Genomic DNA, 20,885 nt, shown 5'->3' on the forward strand with positions numbered 1-20,885 from the left:
TTTTTTTTAAATCGGTCAAACATTACTCCCCCTGAAATATAGCTAGCCTTGAGTTTTTTGAAATTACCGTTAAGTGGGCGGAGCACGTGGTTTTTGTCCACGGTGATTAAGGAGGCCAAGCCCAATGTGTATATCAAATTTGGTCGATATCGGTCAAGTAGTTTTTAAGATACGCATATATGATTTAAGTTGGCGGTGCCACGCCCATTTTCCGACATTTTATGAAAAATTAATTTTTTGCTTAAGAGTCTCTATATACATATATAGATTTTGAGTAAATATTTTTTAATTGTGATAGATATAAACAAATATATATGTACATATTTAAATCAGAGAGAAAAGAGAAATCGTTCGTATTCACTCAAAATTGATATTTAAAATTTTGACGGAAAACAAGAGTATTAGAAATTTTTGGAAAATGGGCGTAGGCCCGCTCACTTTCATGTGTATATCTCGGAAACCACCCCACCAACCTCTCCCAAACTTGGCACAGCTCTTGGTCTTGGTAAAATATACGAAATCAAACAATAACTACTACATTCACATCCCAAGTACCGGTAATTAGAGAAATACGAAATCTTCGATAAATCAGTTACTACCGAAGCTAATTTATTCTAATTGATGTTTGATTGTATGAAATTTAAGGACGCTAATTCACTCAAGCCTTCTACTCACAACAATTTCTTAACCCTTAATTAGGGGCATGGGGTCAAGGCCATGGAGCTTGCTCACACTCTTTCTAGCTTCCTAACTCGCCGCGGGGTATGTAAATAAGTCACTGACAGAACAGTCTTGACCCCACGCGACCACTTACGTAACATTTTTTGGCGGAGGTAAATTTTTATTTTTGTATCTAACTTTGAAGTCAAAGTTATGCATTTCTTTCTTAAAGTTAACTATAATAAAGAGCTTTAATATTTATAGCAATACACATTTCGTGTTATTTATTTAGTCACGGCTAGAAGATCGTCGCGTACATAAGTTTGAAGTCGAAAATATGTTTTTGTTTTTTTTTTTAAGCAAACGATAACAGAGTAGATACTTTAATATTTTTGATAATACACACTTCGTTTTCTTGCTTTGAAAGCTCTTTCTTCAACACTTTTATTGGGGTCACTGGGGACCCCATGCGACTAATTGTGTGATTTTCTTTATGCGCCTAATTAAGGCTTAAAAAGAAAAAAAAAATTATGGAATTTTGAAAAATTGTCGTGGCGCCGCCAATTTGTGACTACAAAAGTTTATCCCTTTAAGTCTAACTGAACATATTATCGAAGATGTTTGAAGTAGGGGCAAAACCATTCCCACTTACCATTTAACGGTAGTTTTCGGTAATGTGAAAATACTATATTAGTCTTCGAACTTAGACTTCTTTACTTGTTAATTAAGATGTTGCTCGGACCTTGGATCGAACCCAGGTCTTGCGGAGTGGTAGTACGCACAACTAGCCACTCAGGTACACCGGCTGCGATAAAATCAAAGGATCAGTCAATAATTATGGGTATGTTGCGTCACACAGGATATAGAAGAGCACATTTTGGCGACTACTAAAGTTGCTTGGATTCTTACAGTAGTACACATGCATATGGTTCTTGGTTTTGACTTAAGCATTAGCCTTTAGTTTAATAACTTGCACTTGTTTTTCTAGACAATGGAATCTTAAATTTAGATATCGTCTGATGGAGCAAGATTTAGAATTCTTTAGTTTTTTCCTCAATATTGTAGCTATTTAACAAGCTGCATTTCTCTTCAATAGGCACACTAACCTTTTCGGTTTTTCCGTATTCGTTCGTGATTTGCAAGTGCTCTGATAATTGAAAATATGGACGTTTGTACAAAGATCCTTCACCTTTTGATATGCCAATTCCTTTTTTTCATTCCGTTGATTTGAATTTACACAGTTACTTTAATCAATAAACTGATAATCATATTTCTGTTGAATAGTAAAATATCCCTACTTCTATGTAAATATGTATGTAACATAATTATAATTTTGTTTGCTAATAGCATAGTTCTTTAGGTGACTCCTAATAGTAATATAACTTAACTAGTGTACATTAAGACGCGATTAATATAGCACTAAATAATGCAGAAAATTTGCATATCACAGGCTTAACAAAAGCACATAATTCATTAAGTTTAAATTAAGTGTTGCAAACAAGCGACAGCAAAAGACTTACAATGGGCAATGTAAATGCTACAAATAGTCGTAAATTAAACCTTCAGCTTACACAACTTGATGTGATCATTAGAACGATCAGCTTTCAGCAAAAATAATTTATTTCATATTGCAAAATGAATAACAACGACAAAAGGAGAACTTTACTGCTTAAGCCATAAGTGTTAAAGTAGTAGGTGTAACGCCTTTGAACCAATCTGCGGCCATAAACAGTTTATTGCCTGAACTTGAAAGAGCAAATGAAGGGCAAAAGAAAAAACTCAATAAAAACATATTTAGTGTCTATTGACACCAGAATACAAAGGAAAGAATATCGATTTTTCATACCTTGCTTTCCCTTTTATAAGAGTCTAAAATACCAATTATTACCGACCAAGACCCAGTGAGCTTTTGTATATGTATACAGATTGGTTAATAATAAAGTGCAAACATTATAGTAATAAAAGACTTTAAATAGTTTTGTTTTAGCTTTATTAGGGCAAAAATAAAATCAAACAAATTGATTTAACTTTTGTTTTTTATTTATTTCTTGGCATTCACAAAAGGCGAAGTAAATAGTCAAATGATAAAATGTGTAATGCGTCGTTTACTATATACATAGCACTGTATATCTATCGACAATTGTGTACGACCAAGTATGATAGACATTCTATTTTATTATATTTTATACTGGTTAAAAATGAATTATATTTTTATAAATCATATGTTTTGACTCATATGTTTTTGAAAAAAATACATCGTAATAGTTTTAAAATTTCAAAATTACATTTCTCGACTGAAAAATATGATATTCGAGCTAACTTGACGGCGCACAGCGTGCTTTTTGAACACTTCATGCGAATTAATCGTAGCGCTTTCGAGTGAAAAAATATTTTGATATGAAACAAAATGGCTTTGAAAGCTAATGTAATTGCTTTTGACAGAAAAAATATGGCCATTGGACCACGCTTACTTCTTGACCTTAAAAAAATGGTTAAAAATAGTCTTCTTCGAAAAAAAAATGCAAAATCCAACGGACATATTCCAAAAAAAAAAAAACATTTCTTATTATATACCTTGTTTATACCTACACAAGAACCGCATTAAAAAAAAGCTGATTGGACTCAACACATATTCCTTTCAAGCATTTATACCTGGGTCGTTAAGGCGCACTCGCTGAAACCGCATTGAAAAGTAAAAAAAATTTGTTATTTTTATTCGATATTTCTTAAACAATTAGTTTGCGCGGTGGGCCGAAAAAGGAAGCGAACAACTATTCAAATTTGTTATAATAATAATTCAAATTTAAAACGGGCTGTATAAAGACAAGTAATTTTTAGCAAAAAAAAACCGACTTCAACACTCATATAAATATATATATATCTCATGATCCACTGACCGGATCTTAACCAGATTAGTATGGGACTACCTCTGAGACACAACCTTTCCGATGCAAAAGGAATTAAATCGGTTGACGTGGTCCAAAGTTATGCGGTAACATACATAAAAACAAAAATAAAAATAAATATTCCGACGAACTGATAACCTCCTCCTTTTTTGGAAGTCGGTTAAAAACCAGCCTTTTTTCACTTTGCGTCAAATTAGTGATGTGTTTATACCTGTTTTCTAACCTATTCTAGTTTCCTAACTATTGAATTTCTGAACGTATTGAAAGTTGGTTTATGCTTCCGCTTTGAATTACAGCGAACTGGGTCAAAGCGCTTTATGTGTTGGTATAAACAAGGTAATAGATTGTGAGACGAGAAACACGATTCAACTGTTGAAAAAAAGGAAAAAATTTCAATTCCTCGATTTGAAAAATGCATTATATATTGCATATTTTATGATTTGCATGTAGCTATGTATCCTTCACACAATTTTATATCCCTCTAACAGTAAATGAGTTGTAGTGCTATTCACGACCTTTAATCTAAGCCAAGGTTAAATTAAGCCTAGAAGTTTCGAGGCCCTTTGAAAGCTATATTGTTATGATTCTGAAGTTAAACGTGTTAATTTCATTCGACATTTTACGCATATTTTTCTAATTTCGGAGTAAAAACTAGTACAGCAGGTTCGAAGTTTGGTTAAAAAATTGTTATAACTTGGCTCTCAGAGGGCCTAAAAAACTTCTACCTCGGCTCAAATTAAAGGTTCTGAATTGCCCTAAAGCCCACTTATTGCTCGATGGATATAAAATTGTGTGAAGGATCCACACAGTACTAACATTACTAGTATATTAAAAATTACATAAATCTTTTTGTTTTGGAATAAATCCGGTGGATTTTTCCGTAGAACACTATCATAAATCTTTTTGTTTTGGAATAAATCCGGTGGATTTTTTCGTAGAACACTATTTTTGACCAATTTTTTTAAGGTCAAGGATTTTTTTTTTTGGGAAAGAGAATTACTTTAGCTTTCAAAACCATTTTGTTTCGTATCAAAATGCTGCTTCTGTCGAAAGCGCTACGATCAATTCGCATGCAGTGTTCAAATAGCTCATTGTGTAGCTTGTGGAAGGACAAGAGATGTATTTTAAAAAGCTGTGCATATTTTTCAGATATGAGTTCAGCGACAAAATCTATTAGGAATGACCAACTTTATATCAGAAAAAAATGTCAATTAGCACGAAATTGTTCCGGAAATAGAATCACATTACCAAGAGTGTATTTGAAATTCTTAACCAAACTCGAATTTCTCGACCGACTCGGGTTTGGGGAATTTTCAACGGTGAACCCCTTTCTAATTCCCAACTTACAATATATTTGTCGAAAACATGCGATCTTTCATTCAAGTTTAGAAGATCTAAATCATTGTTTCCCACAGATGAAATTTATTGCTTGCAGCCAATTGCTATACTTTTTCTAAAAAAATTGCCTGCTAAGTGTACAACTGGTAGCTTTGAAATGAACTAGAAATCGAGTTTGCAAACCTTTTCACAATCGTCAGCGCTAAGAGTTTTACTTATTGGGCTTCTATCGCATTTCTAAGTACACTGCGCCTATTTCCTTTGGTTTCCCAGTACCAAACCTCAAACAACTCGAAAATTTTTAAAGCTTAAATTAGTGGTGACATACCCACAACGTCATAGCCATAACCTTAACCACATTAACTATCATCGATTATAGGTATCATAAACATAAGGAGCGGGCCATGTAAGGGCAACAGTTTTTGTAGAAAAGAAAACGCCATAAATTCTTAAAACTCAACAGCAGATCATAATGAAATATGTACATCAAATTAAAGGTACTACTTGTGCTTTCTTAGTAATATAAATTTCTTTTACATTAATTATTGGATTTTGTTAAAAAATGTTATTTTATGAGCCAGCATAGTGCTTGAACAAGGTGCGGCAGGAGACGTGGGTATGGTGGATAGTACTACCCATCTGAAATTTTTAAAGGTGGGTAATTACCCACCTGAAAATTTCTTAGAAGAAAAATAAGTCCAATTTACTTCTTTTTGGTTGTTTGTGTTTCCGACAGGGTAGGAGTATGATGTATTGTGGAACGATTTTCCGTCATCCCTTGTCAAATTTGGTTTGGAGACAAACCGGTCTCGGCGTTGTGCCACCTTCAGTGTCATTTTTCGAACGAATGACGGAAAATCGTTCCACAATACATCCAATTTACTTTATTGTGCAACAAACTCTTAACAATACTTGTTAAGGCAATCCTCCATTTACAGCGCTTTACAATAGAGACATTTCATGTCACCGCGGCCACCTCTGTGCGCGACCTCTAAGAATTTGGATGAAAGTTGAAGAGATTGAAGGTCTAGGTGACATGAATATACGTGCGGCATATTTTATGACGTAGGGTTGTCTATTTACACGGGACTAAAATTTTAAGAAAACGTCATACATACCTTTCTTTAAAGTGCTGTATCTTGGAAACCTTTTAACGAAACTTAATGAAAAAAAAATTATTTATTCCATCTTAATATGGGCTTTAATTGTGCACTTCTGCACATTAATTTGCAACGTATAAAACACACAAAAAACAAGTAAGAAAGTCTAAGTTCGGGCGGAGCCGAACATTAAATACCCGGCGCAATTATTAAATATAAGTTTTCCACCTTTCCGAAAGCTACCGCTACATGATAAGCCGGCGTGTATAAATCTTAAGTAAATTAGCGTCCTTAAATTTCGAAGTATTGAAATTTCAAGAAATTCTGAAATTTACCGTTATATGAAAAGCGGCCGTAATTTTAGTCCGATTTCAATAATTTTCGACGTTTTGCTTTTATGTGGGAGGCACAATAAAAATACCGATTTTGGTATAAAATGGTAGAACGGTTACCGATATGCATATATGTGATCATAAGTGGGCGGTGCCACGCCCATTTTCCAAAATTTTATCATAAACGTATTTCCTGGCAAAGAATTGTTGCAACCATCATTTTGAATAAATTAGCTTTAATATTTACTGATTTATCGAGGATTTCGTATTTCTCGAAATTACCGTTATATGGGATGTGGGCGTGGTTATTGTCCGATTTTGCCCATTTTCAATACACGTACCAAGTTTCGTTAAGATATCTTAATGTTTACTCGAGTTATCGTGTGCACAGACGGACGGACGGACGGACAGACAGTCACCGCTTAATCGATTTCTCTTTTCATTCTGATCATTTATGTATACATTTGTCTATATCTATCTCGATTCGTTTTGCCTGTTACAAACAACCGTTATGTGAACAAAGTTATAATACCCTTGTGCACAAGTACGCTCGGGTATAAAAATAATTAAGTAAACATTTTTCTTTTTGATTTTTTTTATTATAGCATTTAGGTGGAACACATCATGTTTGTTATTCCACGTTTTGATGAAAACTGATCCAGTATAACGTCGTTTGCTGACGAAGCGGAGGCAGTGCAAGAAGGTAAGAGACGTAGGCGAACTATAGCGAACTATAGCGAGTGAGTACCAATGGACACATCTAGAGTGGATTTTTTAATTTAAAGAAAAATTCTTGTGCCTAAAAGGTTAGTTACTTCTAGCTGAACGCATCTGTAAATTGTTCTGCCGTCATAGTCTACTGGGCAAAATTAGTTACCTTTAGCTGTTGAAGTTTAACGAACAACAGACGTGTTCAGACACAGGTAAATGACCACTGAAGTCAAACGGCAGGAAAAGACTTAGGTCACGTGTCTTGGGGATCGATGTTTCTGACTCATATATTTGTTTTATGTAATGTATTTGAGAAGAAACTTTTTTGTTTCACTATAATAAATGAGTTTTATGTATTTTTCTCTTTCAAGTAAACTTTTCCAAGGAAATAAGATGTTCTTCAAGTCTTTAGTAGTTGGCGTAAAATATTTAATACTAATATTTTTACTTACTGTTGGTATACTAAAGAATGGGCACGAAAAATTTTGGTCAGCCGAAACTCATTATAACAACTTATTACACAACCTACGAAAAGAATTTTCTACTTTATCACCTTCTTTATTAAGCTTACTATATTAAACAAAAAAAACTTATTTAAATTATCTTCATTATAAACAAAATGGTTCAATTTACACATTTGAGCCCTCTCATTAGGATAAGGGCATCCCTCATTGTGGCGGTATCTGCTTCTCTTTGCCAACTAATTTTGAAATTCTGATAAACTTTTATGTCTTCTTTCGTTTTTATCTATTTTCTTTCAATAATTTTCCACGGGTCGCAATTCTTAATAGTTTGGTAGGTTGTGGTCCTTTTGAACAATATATACCCCGTGACAGATATACCAGTTCATGCCAAAGGGGCTGTAATGGCACAATGCTAAATCGGCACAGAACAGAACAGAGCCTTTATGTTGCTTTATGAACGATATTGCAAACACTCCTTCATACAAATTTCTTGATTTGTGGAGCCCGTGGTCATGATTTTTTGCTCTCGTGCCACACTGGCAGATGGCTTGCCACACCAAGTATTTAATAGGGCAAAAAAATAACAAAACACAAGGAACTTTCCCAGTATTTTTAGCTTGAAGGCATCTTGTACTCCATTTATCCTCGTTGCATTATAAAACTCAGTGCCCCGAATCTGTTTAAAGGCTGCTTCGAGGTATGTTTCCTTGTTCACACATACTTTTTCATGCTTTTTGCATAAAAATTTTGCACATTTTGAAGAGTACGTAGAAGTTACAAAAAGTAGATACGCGAAATTAACAACGACAATATACCCTATGAATGTGTATACCTACTTTTTATTTACAGTTAATTTTACGCAAGTGATGAGTAAACACAATTGACTAGTTTTTTTCGTGTACATTCTTTACTGTAGATATAATTCGCCATATGGATACCTTTTCCCACTTGTGAAAAAATATGGAATATTTTTTTTTTTATTTAGGCGCAAAATCGCACAGCTTAAAAAAATATATTTTTTTAATAATAAGTTCAAGAGACTGTATCTTTTCTTTACCAATAGTGCACCACCCAATGAAAATATATAAAAAGAACACCATTTGTTGTGGTTTCTAGCTTTTGCTTTTATTTTGCAATTATTCGTAATAAATCATCTTGGCATTGACTTTATTCATTTAGACACAAAAAATAGTAAATTAATATTCATATATATAAGTATATACAATAATATTTACATAATATCAATCGGATATTTAAACTACATAAATTATTAATTTTTTTTTTACTAATATATTAAAATAATAAGTACTGATAACTGCCTTTAGTTACAAATTCAACTGTGTATGCGTTATGGTTGCTATACTAAATTTACGCTAAATTACTTGCAAGTAAACTAATATATAGTTTAAATAAATAAATTAGAGCTTATTTTAAAACTCTCAAGAAGTTCTTGCGTATACATATTAATTTGTGCTCATTTTTTGAGTATTTTTTTCATTCTGTTAAAAAGGAACAATTCAAGGTAGCCATTACATACCTTTTGTAGGAAATATTGCAATTTGCAATTGCTGGTCGAAAGTATTTTTTTTTGTTATTTATTTATTTATTCCGTAAAACTTACTTAATCAAAATCTGCAATTACAAGTCGTCGATATCTTATTAAGTATTATTTATTTTACACGAAAAATATCATTGAAATGTTGAGAATTGTGCAACACGAGCTATGTCCTAGAACTCCAACCTGTGCTCCACGTGTTCGTTTTCTTTGAACTATTTCGAGTTTGTTTAACGTATTTATTAGGCATCGTTCATTAAGTAAAATAATTTTGAATATCTCAAAAATGAGGTCTAAATTTTTTACAGTCGAATCTAAATGGAATATTCAACAACACGTGATCATAAGGCCGCACAAACTGCCAAAAATCAGTGCGGCGTTGTTCAGGAGGTTACCAACAAGTAAAAAGTTTTCAAAGCCACTGATTCTAGCAGAAACATTGTGGTTCAATGCGGTAGCAGATCTCACCAAATTCCTCAATATGTTAATTGCCACTTTTATCAGTTCTCACATGTGGAAGTATAGTAGAGAGATCCAACTGCTTAAGCCTGAGATTCCGATAACTCTCCGTTTCCCAGCAGCAAAGGCAGTTGAGGTTTTGCTACTCCGATCATTTGAGCCCAGCCAAGCATAAACAGAGAATTCATATCTAAAAGTTACTGTCGCAAATCTTTTGGTCCAAATGAAGTTTACCTATGTACATAATTTTTTAACAGAATGCATATACAATCACTGGACCATCAGTTAGAATATCTTGGGAAGTTTATTGCTTTCGCACCCACATCATCATGGAAGTTGTTAAAGGTTGTATTCATCCCTGATACGGGCAATTACTCAGGAAATCTCCCAAATGACCAGACCATACCTTAGAAAAATTTCCCTGATTTCCACATCAGGGGTACGCTCTTAAATGTTAAGCCTTTTTGTGAAATTCAGCATACTATTCAAGCGGGAAAATCTACTATTACCGCAATATGCCTGACTCAGGTTATTGAAAAATTAATTGCAGTATAAGCAGATAGCCTTTTGCGCATTCAGCGACATTTCAGACCTGTTCTAAAAATCGAACGATTTGGAATCGATGCGATTTTCCAAATTTGTATATCGAGGGCTTATATTCAATACGACCTCCCTACATTTTATACAAAAACTACTTTTTGATGTTGACACCCATCGGCGACTTAACTGTCATCACTGCTTGCTATCTAAATTTACAAATTCAATAGTTATTTAATTCTTCTCACAAGCGATATAAAAAGTAAGAATTAACATCTTCGATTCCAGTTAAGTATAGGATGGATTTTTATGTACGAATCTTACAGATGCAACGCTTTTGGCTATGCAGATGATCTAATCATCTACTTGGTGGGCTCGTTTGAAGATACGATTCCTTGCAGGCAGCCTTAAAGTTGACTGCGAAAAGGTGGTCTTAAACCCTCGAAAGTCCTTAATAGTCATCTTCACTAAAAGAATAGTTACTATTTTGACTAAGCCCACGTTAGGAGAGACTATTTATCGCAAGAGGCGAAATATCAACACAAAATAATCGACTGAGTTTTAGTCATTCACTACAGTGATAAAACCGATTATCTGGGGAAGTTGCACCGCTAAGTCTGTATAGTCATTACTAGAGCTATGCTCACCTGCCCAAGGGAAGTAGTGGGTATAATTACAGTTATAAGGTGGCTTACTAGAGTGCTTTGCGACTTAGCAACTTAGCAAACGTAAGCAATTAAGACCTTTCAGGGCACTTGATGCTTTCAAAAACCATGCCATACCTGGTCAGGTATAATGACCAAGTAGTCCATTCTTTGGTGCATTTCGGGACATGAGAATTTTGATGTTGGCAAAAGAATTGATGCCCTTGCGAAACATACGTCCCAAAAGAGCCCATATGGTCCACATTCATTCTGTGGGTCGTCAATAGGTTACACAGCAGAGTTCCTAAGTAAATGAAAGGACTTTCGGGTTGTCGCCCAGTGACGAGTGACAAAGGGAAAAAGGCAATCTAATAAATTTATGGCTACCTCTAGAGGAATCTCAATGAATTTTAGCGGTGAGCAAGGCATAACAAGCAGGTAAATAATAACAGTAGATGTAGATCAGCTGATTTGAATTTCCTCTCAAATTATTAGGTCTCTTAACTGTCAAATATTATTAATTTTTGCCAAAAATTCTTAATGGGCCAATTGCGTTTGCATGTGAACCTTCAAAAAGAGCAATTTAAAACAGCATTGCTTATCTCAGCAGCATAAACGTTGATTATGGGGATGTACCGTTCATATCCGCACTCCGTATATTTATTTTTTTTTTGCGCCACCCAATATAGGCTTGCATTTCACTAAACAACACAACAAATCGGAATCTCATGCTTTTTACGCACGTCGTTCAATAACGGTTTGTCTCATACAAATTGAGTATAAGAAATTTTTGACAGATAATTGCCGGCATGCGTGAATATTAGGTTAGCCTGTAAAAAGCAAATTTTATTTTTTTTTTGTTTGAATAGGCTTGCCATTTCTCCACCACTCCTAGGGCACTGCTATTAAATTAACTCTAAAATAAATAAATTATTGAATAAGAGAAGTTAACCCATTCACATCCCATTTGGGAAAAAAAAAATTCTGACAGAAATTTTTGACTGCTTTGGAAAAGATTTATTTTTTTTTTAATGTATTTGTATTATTCAATGGGGAGCAAAAATGTGTGTATTGTGATTTTTGTTAAATATTTGCAAGATTTTTAGTAAAAACTCTGTTTATTCTTTTTCATAATAATATGGTTCATGCATTAGCAAAAACCATATAAGTCTAGCTTTTACGGCAGATTAAAAAGCGTAAGATTTTAATGAGAATTTGTTAAATTTTTCTAAGCTCTGTAAAAAGCTCTGTGAAAGCTTGATTTATATGGTTTCGGTCAAAGCATGAACCATACCTTTATGAAAAATTAACAAATAAATTATACCCTTTTAACCTTATATCTGCAATTGGCACGCAATAGCTCATATACACTAAATGCAAAATCACGTATGAGGTGGTTGAGAAAAAAACTTATTTTCAGTACCCTGTCTTAGGGCTTCCCTACTTCGCAAATTTAATGGTCAATAATTTCAGTATAGGCTCATATATAATAAGTTCAGTTAGGAAACCATTCAAAAGTTTAGTTCATTTGCACTTTTGTGAAATATTCGGACTATCGTAAACGTGGTATTGCATTTGGTGTGTACGAGGTATTGCGCGCCAAGCGGCGATATACTGTATATGAAAAACAATAGATCATCGGTTTCCTCGGTCTATAATAACTTATTTCTTTGCCATTTTTTATTTTATTTATTTTTTATTTTTTTTTTATTTATTTTTTTTTTGTTACGGAAAGGTCGTCTATATATCATTGGACAGTACAGGGATAAAGAATATATATGTATGTTTAAAAATTTACCTATATTTAACTGTGTACCTATAAACTAAGTCCATGAAAAATAATATCGACATGCTGGAGTTGCAAATGAGTATTAAACATGCATCGCTGTTACTTAGCAGAATTATGATATATATGTAAGATATAAAATTTTTTGCTAAACAACAATTACAACTAAAATTACATTTTTTGTTTTTATTTGCTCTGCTTTTGATACGTAAATGTATGGCAAGTTGTTTTCATCTGCAATAAATCACTAAACATATCTAAAAAAAACGAAGACTAAGCCATTAAAACTATACATATGTACATACATACATACGTGTGCTCATGCATATGTATGCAGGTAAATTCAGTGTACATACATACGTACTTGAACAATACATAGTTAAAAATAAATATGAAAAAAAAAATTATAATAAATTATATTCACAATCGATTGCAATCAATGCGCATTGCTGTAGTTTCATAAGCTATAGTTAAAAAAAGAGCGCTAGTTACAAGAATCTTCTAACTACTTATTGTAAATATAAATATGTATGTATGTTCACTTACGTAAGTAAACTTAAAATATATTTGTGTGAGTGTGTCTGCATTTGTGCCTAAGTGAGCTAGTGTGTTTGTGTGTTGAATTTTCTTATCAAACTATTTTCATATACATATGTAGTGGTGTATTCGTTTTAAACTACCTACAGTACGACTTGGATCACATATTTTTAGCTTGTCTAAATAATGGGTTTTAAACAAAAGTACAAAACATAAAAATAAAAATTCAAAATAAATAAAAATAAACAATTCACAAGGAATAGACAAGAAATACTTTGTATTCAACGACACTGTGTCTACAATGGGCGCACATAACCGCCATGGCATCGGCATCGCCATTAGCATAGACGTTGGCGTTGTCGTTGGCATCGGTTTCAATTTCAGTTCGCACATACACGCCAAATCGTCTCCAAGCTAAACTTCGCAAAGCGCTCAATAAATTCGGTGATCACATCATGCGCGGCAGCAATTCGCATCTCTTTCGCTTACGTTGGAGATGCGCTTGCAGTCGTACACGCTGATCTTTGGCGCCTGCGCACTCACACCACATTGCCACCTTTGCAAAGTCGCCTGTCACACCACGCCAACCGCCATTCGCTATCTGCTTGCCAACTGACCAAACATTCAATACTCACCACTCACCATTCGTCGAACGCCAAACGCCATACACCTCTTTGCAACAATGTCGCCTTACCAACATTTTGTTCCTCAAAGCCCATTTGACTACTTGAGCTTAAGAAATGTCAGCAACGCCTTTTGTATCAGACTGCGATTGATGGTCGAATCGGCGGTATAACGCACGCCGCGCAAATTTCCATCATTATGGTCCACCACGCCGTACTCGCCAACAATAAAACCATCGTCCGTCTTCTCCTCCACGCGATACTTGCGATAGTTGCGTCCCTCCACTACATACGCCACTTTTGCATCCTCGTCTTCGTTGCCAGTTTTGCTGCCATCCGTATCAATACCATCGTCTCCGCCACCACCATTGTCATCGTAATTGTTGTCCAAATTGCTATTTGCGTTGGCGTTGCCATGATAGTGATGCTGCTGCTGCTGTTGATGGTGTATCCCACCGCGGTATGGCTTTGCTGTTGTCGTCGCCGCTGAATTGCCTTGTACACCGTGGGCTCGTCCGTTTGTCATAACACTTACGGATTCTTCTATTTCGTAATTTTGCTCTGGGGTCGGCGTATACAAGTCATCGTCGTCGCCGCCATGATGGCTACTCTCCGTTGGCGTTGCTGCTGCTGCTGCCGCCGATGGCTGGTTGTATTTGGAAACACACTTGACTAGATCTGAATTTTGGGTAGTGTAGCATGGGAAAGAAGAAACAAAAATAAATCAAAATATGTGCACAGAATTTTTGGTAGAAATACATAAATTTGAAAAATGCAGTGGTTAATTGGAAATAATTTGTGCCATAAAACAACTTTAAATTTGGTACTTATTCATCAATTCAGCTGGAAACGGTCTTCCATACCCAATAGGAATGCTGATTGGCTAAGGTTTTTGAGGTGTACGTTGTTACTTAACTACGTAGTTCTATTACCCCTATGCGCTTTATGCTAATCGATAATTTCCTAATTACTTCTGTCCACCCGAGAAAGTTTGTCAAGAGTGTCAGTGTGTTGATAGTTGTGCCCAGATTTTTCCTTCCCTGGCCGGACCAGCTGCGTATATGTAGTAGAAGACGATCCACAATCAAGCCATTTATGGACAAACAACTTGCCACTGTCACAGATTTTTTCAAAACAAAACTACAAGATCACTATGAACCGAGCCATTCAAAATGGTCAATAAGAGATATCTACCACAACGATAATTATCGTTGATTTTAAGGCATGAAAAGAATACTTATTTTTGCAGATGGAATAGGCACCATGCACGGATAGTTGTAAATGATTTTTCACCTTTTGAAGTCTACCCGATTCAAAAACGTAGCACCTTAATAAGGAACCTAACATTTTTTTTACCCAACAAACTTCAGAAAACAGGATTTGGAGTGAAATTAAAACTAACTGGCTTAAGGAATGACAGATATTCTAGATATAGCATTACGTCGGTTCGGGCATACCTCATTACAATCCCTTTATGATCTCCAATAGGAGAAGAATATTACAACAAGAGAGGAACTTGATAACAGAGTAAATAATATAGAAGAGACGAAAAGGGAGCATTAGAAATATCGCCCAAACTCAATGCCGCGAAAATGTGAAAGCATCTCTTAGCTCGAAGTGCAGATTACCATTAGGTAAATTTTCAATGATTTCTTTAGAATAAAAACGGAGCGCCTAACAAAAGACTTCTAAATCACACAAAAACTAAATAAAAGCTAAAGCAAAACTGTGGCAAGTTAACTGTTCTTCTATAGAAAGTTCCACAGACTAAGTCAGGTTCAGTTAAGTCATTAAGAAATAATACACAAATGTATTACTTATAAAGGGAGAAAATTGTATCTGAAAAAATTACTGTTTGGAGACATTAGCCTAATTTCGCGATCCAGCGAATTCAGCATCGCCTGTACCTGGATCGACAGCCAAGGCATTATTGAATTGATCGAGGACAGGTTGAAGATTATATATGACACCGACAGTTTGTCAACCTCTTCAAATCCCTAAAATGATGGCATATACTTCAGGGAAGCGCTAAGCCTAACATGATATCTATTGATCAACTAGTGCCGTAGATAACGATAAAGTTCGAGCATTAGTGAAATGTACATTTGAAAAGGTGATCGACTCTATCACCGCCAAACCCGACTTCAGTAGTAACGTACAAGTGAGGTTCCCAACAAGAAGAGAATGGAGAAGAGATCAAACAGCCGATAAAGTGGTTATTTTTCCACACCTACAAATCCAGATGGACTGCGGTGTAGAGGCAAATATCTTCTAAGCAGAAATTTGAGGTATATTTGAAAACTATGGGGTGGTCCTTTGGAATAATCCAAAAGGTAATTAAACTGCATTTCCTTGAATATGATAAAAACAGGTGTTCAGATATGTGTACTTGCAAGATATCAAGAGTCTCTTGCCGCGCTATAAAAAAAAGAAAAGTCATAATAGTGGCAACTACTGGCACTAGAACTAGCCCCCAAGCCAGGTTTGGTTAGGTTGGCTTTAGGTGGTTTCCCCAATTCAGGGGGCACACAAAGACCGTGAGCACTACGAACGGAAACTGCTAAATTATAACGAAAATCGCTGCGTGACGAGAACGAAGTTTCCTAGGCGACAGATCTTGGTAACAAAGAGCAGCTCCGAACCGATTAGAAAGTACCGTCTCAGGTGTCTAAACCGCAGTCTACCCAAGCTCGGCAGTCTAAGAGAAAATTCTAGGATGCTTCCACCTCGCCAGCCACCATGCTGCTGCAATCAAGAGGAGCAGGTGTTGTATTTAAATAATCTCACTTCGTGAATCCCAATCGGAAAGATTACTATCAATAGACCCACAAATATTGAGGCCTTGTAGGTTGCCGAGCCACAGGAAACTCTTACTCTTTATTTTATTGATGGTATTTTCTTGACAGCACAATTCGCAGCAGCATTTTCTTGCGATATCACTATGGCCAGGCTTCGAGTGCGCCATAATCGGTCCAGGCCTCCGCAAGCCGCCTGGCTGTTTAAGTTTGAGTAGGTATTAACCTCCCTTGCGGCCATAACTCACATCAGCAACCAACCAACTGCTTTCGTAATAGCAGCAAAATTTAATTGGTGAACATTGACGTGATCTGGGAGCCTTAACTTAAGGTAGATAGAGACTTCCTTGGGAAAGATCTGTCCACCGACCTTTCCGCCAAGCTTTGGTATAATAGTTCACTGGTGTCCCCTTCCAACCACTCCCCTCCATCCGTTCATGTATTGATGAGATGTGTATTGTGAAAGAGCTCCGTGTTATCAGGTATGAAATCGAAGCATACGAGAATACTAACGCGGCCATATATCGAGTTATGTTAAGCATAGCTTCGAAAACCAAGTTGGGGGTTGTCCTAAGTTCCCCACTCGCTCCAGCCCTCTGACTAGTGCAGTCTTCTGCAGTGAACTCAACCAGACAAAGCCTCTATAATAGGCTTAGCTATGGTTTCATAGAACCGGGAAATCACTTTGGGAGATACACCCAATTTCTTGTGTCCAATAATAATCTGAAATCTATCGCTACTAACAGTAGAATATCTTCCGCATAGACGATCACCCGGCAAACATGCAACTAGAATAGGACTTCTCTGCCGCAGCTGTAAAATATAGGATAGAAAAGAAACTGTCGACCATTTGTACTGCGAATGTCCAGATCTTGCGAATATTATGTAAAATACAGTAGCAATCACATACTGGGTTATTGCCTCATAGTCATTTGTCTATAAAGGCGCATTTTCAGTGGTCACATTGTCTCTGGAACCATAAAATATTTTGACTCTTCTCACCAATAACTAACATCATCATTAACCTAACAACTGCCGAAATGCAAGATTATATCCAACTCAAGACATTTACACCGCTAACGTTTAGCATAAATTAAACCATCTGAGCCATAAATATACACACATTTACATAAAATACTACTATGTATAATAAAGCACAAGCACTACAAAGGCTGCACTTTGTCGGCGATGAGCACTTCGTTTTTCGTACTCACCTCCATTAGGCAATCCTTTGGCATTTTGATTAGAATGTTGGTCCGACAATGATGAATGTTGACGTTGCTGCTGCAGCTGCTGTTGCTGTTGCAAGGCTGATTGAGACAGTGACGCTGAGAAGGCGGACTCCAGGCATTGACGTTGTCTGGGCGACGAGTAGGTTACAGCCGCTGGTGGGCTGTGCGAGAAGTCGGGATTCAAGAGATGTTGCGATGATTGTACTGGCGCATTCAATAAATCATACGGTAATTTATCTAAGTTGAAGAGTACACGACGTGGCTGCGATTGCGCTGAATGTGACTGTGATTGTGACTGCGGTTGAGCAGGTTGTGATGCTGTTGCCGAATGCGAGTGGGCATACGCTGAGCCATGTGTAGAATGCTCACCATGCGGCGAATTTTGCGCACCATGACTATGGGCATGTGGATGAAAACGTGTGTGTTGCGGCTGGTGCTGCGCGTGGTGTTCTTGATGATGATGATGAGTAGTGGGAACTGGCATTGTTGCTGGAGCGTGTTCGTCGATGGCAAGTGTTGCTGTTGTGGAAGTTTGTGCCTCGCCAAAAGCAATGCGTGATACGATCGCCGGACGACGTGAAGGCATGTAACGTCCAGGTCGGACCGTTGTTGTTGTTGTTGAATTTGATGATGTACTGGTTGTGTTAGTGGTTGTGGTGGAAGTAGTTGCGATAGGCAAGCCGGCACTTGGAGACCAATACGTTTTTGCTGGTTCGCCGTAGACTTTGGATGGCTGTGAGTACACTTTCGCCGGCTCGGAATAAAACTTTGATGGTTGTCCATACACCTTGGCAGGTTCCGAAAAAAATTTCTCGGGCTCACCGTAAACTTTAGCCGGCTCGGAGTAAACCTTGGCTGGCTCTGAATAAAACTTTGACGGTTCGCTGTACATTTTCGATGGCACGGAATAGAACTTAGCCGGTTCCGAGGTGTGCGCCAACTCCGCGCGCGTTATAGGCGTTAAGCTCTCGCTGACATTGCGTTGTGCTTCGGCCAAAATGCCCGAGTGCCGCCATGCATGCAAATCGTCGACATTTTGCGATAACGAGCTGTACGATATCGATCGAGATTGCGGGCCATGACCTTCCTTGGTGTTGTGATAGATCACCGTTTGGAAGGGCAGCAATTTTTCCTCTACATCGGCGTCGGCATCGGTATCACCGTTGGCAGCCGGTGCGGACGTGTCCAGCATAACTGTGTCACTTATGCCAACGCCATCGCTAATGTGACTACTGGCATGCGAATGCGCAAATGTGGCTGCACTCTTGTGATTTATGTGCGAGGACGTGCTGTTACGATTGCTGCTGCCACTGCCGCGGTGATACGTAGTTAACGCGCTAACAGTGGCGGTTCGCATCGAGGCGGACTGAACCAGCGGCGCTGCCAACACGTTTTGTATGTTCGTTGAAGCGCTATTCTCCGAGTCGACCACATCTGGCAAACTGGCAGCCATTTTGACGGCACGTCCACTGACGGCATGTGGCGTGTGCAGTGAACGCGGACTGCTGGCGCGTGCCGCATGCGGGGAGCCACGTAACTTTTGCGGAGACATTGTCAGTGGCTCGGCTTCCTCTATGGAGAATTCACTTTTGTGTGAGCGATTAACAAAGTCGTCCATTGTTGAGGTGGCGGACGCTGTCATTGGCGCTGTTGGTGGTGTTGTAGTTAGTGTCAACTTCACGGCTGACACGCTACCATCGCTTTGAGTGTTGTCAGCGCGCTCATGTAGATCTTGTTGGTACTGCTGTAGCACTGTGTCAGGCCGGTGCAATGACGCACGCGCGTTGGAAAATTTATTGGCCTGTTTTGACATAACTATGTCAGGTGTGTTGAAATTATTATGGTCACGACTGAAACCGCCACGTTTGCTAGAAGATGACACACTCACCGCCACCACCTTGACTTCATCGGTAGGATTAGACCCGTGCTGCATTTGCACTTGTTTCGTTGCGGTTTCCTTTGCCATCTGCTTGCTTTGCGTTTTTACATTTTCCTTTTGCAGATCAATGTCACGCGCCACTGCATCTACAACGGCGTCATTGTCATCGTACTCTTCTAGGAAGACAATTTTGCTGCCTGACGTCACCAGCTTCACCACCTGTTTGCTCTCGTCCGCTATCACCTTTATCGGCGTCGTCGTCGCAGTCGCTTCATTCTGCACATTGCGACTCTTGTAATTAAGGCTACGCGCAGCCGCACCTCTGCTGTCTAAAGCACTTACATGCGTGCTTGGATCAGCTGTCGGCTGGTAGTGATCGGCGCGCGTCACCCGCCTTTCCCTAACAGTAGCTCGGCTTGAACTGTCGCTGCTGCCAGCTCGCAGAACTCCCATTCCTCGCACCGCACGTTCATTTTCGTCGTACTCACCGCTATGCAGTTTGCGCTGCGACTCGTCGCTTCCATACAACAACTTGAGGAACTCATTCCCGGCAATGAGATCGGTTGTTTGTGTTATTGCTGCGCTGGCGGGCCGTGTGTCGATTGTCGGTGTTCGCGCCAACATCTGTGAAATTAAGTGAAGAAATCAAAAATTAATTGGCGTCACTTTAGTGTTATGGTGTGTCATTTATTTTTTTTTTCAAGTTTTTCAATTGATCGTATTTCAAAAGCGCTTAATGGTTATGATTGGGGAAAGGGGCAGTGGATATGGGTTATAGTCATTCATATAGTGCTGAGCTTGTGAGAAAGTCATTTTGGTTCTTTATTTATTGTTATTACTTAGCCATAATACTTGTTGCAACGCCACCGAACATCAATTTTTCTCTACCTACTGGAATTGTGCTTGCTCCCATGTGAATAACTTGCACACATATCGATATAAATATGTATGTATGTATGAGAGGGGATTCCATTTGAATAAAATAAACCGAAATTAATTAAGGCCAATGAGAAGCGTTCACGCGTCATTTGCAAAGTTAAAATTAGTATAAGTTTACAGTCCAGGCTAACTTAAAGTTTAAGAAGCCGCAAATCTCTATATAAGTATTGACTTTTAAATTTTCGGAATTTAGGCGAAAAACCTTTAGCTATTAAATTGATAATCACAAAATGTATCAAAGACTGGCGATATTTTCAATGGCATTTGCTGGGACCTGCATGGAAGATGTCGCTAAAATAAACTGCGTGCAAAAGGAGCAAAAATTTGTGAGGTCCTAATACTAACCTAACCTAATACTAAACACAAAAATCTACACAATTGCCATTTT

General features: G+C 37.4%; 1 protein-coding gene across 1 annotated transcript; it reads right to left on the reverse strand.

Moving 5' to 3' along the window:
- Nucleotides 1-13,037: 13,037 nt before the first annotated feature.
- Nucleotides 13,038-20,203, reverse strand: LOC118751964 (serine-rich adhesin for platelets-like). Its single transcript, XM_036486789.1, has 2 exons — nt 17,662-20,203; nt 13,038-14,330 (listed from the first exon to the last, which is right to left on the reverse strand). The coding sequence occupies exons 1-2, from the start codon at nt 20,180-20,182 to the stop codon at nt 13,753-13,755; spliced, it is 3,099 nt and encodes a 1,032-aa protein (XP_036342682.1). The 5' UTR covers nt 20,183-20,203; the 3' UTR covers nt 13,038-13,752.
- Nucleotides 20,204-20,885: the final 682 nt, after the last annotated feature.

Source organism: Rhagoletis pomonella, unplaced genomic scaffold (assembly GCF_013731165.1).
Source record: "Rhagoletis pomonella isolate Grant_MI unplaced genomic scaffold, Rhpom_1.0 Rhpom_scaffold_01127, whole genome shotgun sequence".
NCBI classification, from domain to species: Eukaryota; Metazoa; Arthropoda; class Insecta; order Diptera; family Tephritidae; genus Rhagoletis; species Rhagoletis pomonella.

Excerpts from the sequence above, each read along its gene's own strand:
- LOC118751964 (XM_036486789.1), bottom strand. The coding sequence starts at position 20,182 with ATGTTGGCGCGAACACCGACAATCGACACACGGCCCGCCAGCGCAGCA. Across the intron at positions 14,331-17,661 it reads CAAAGGATTGCCTAATGGAG|ATCTAGTCAAGTGTGTTTCC; the intron begins GTGAGTACGAAA and ends CCCAAAATTCAG.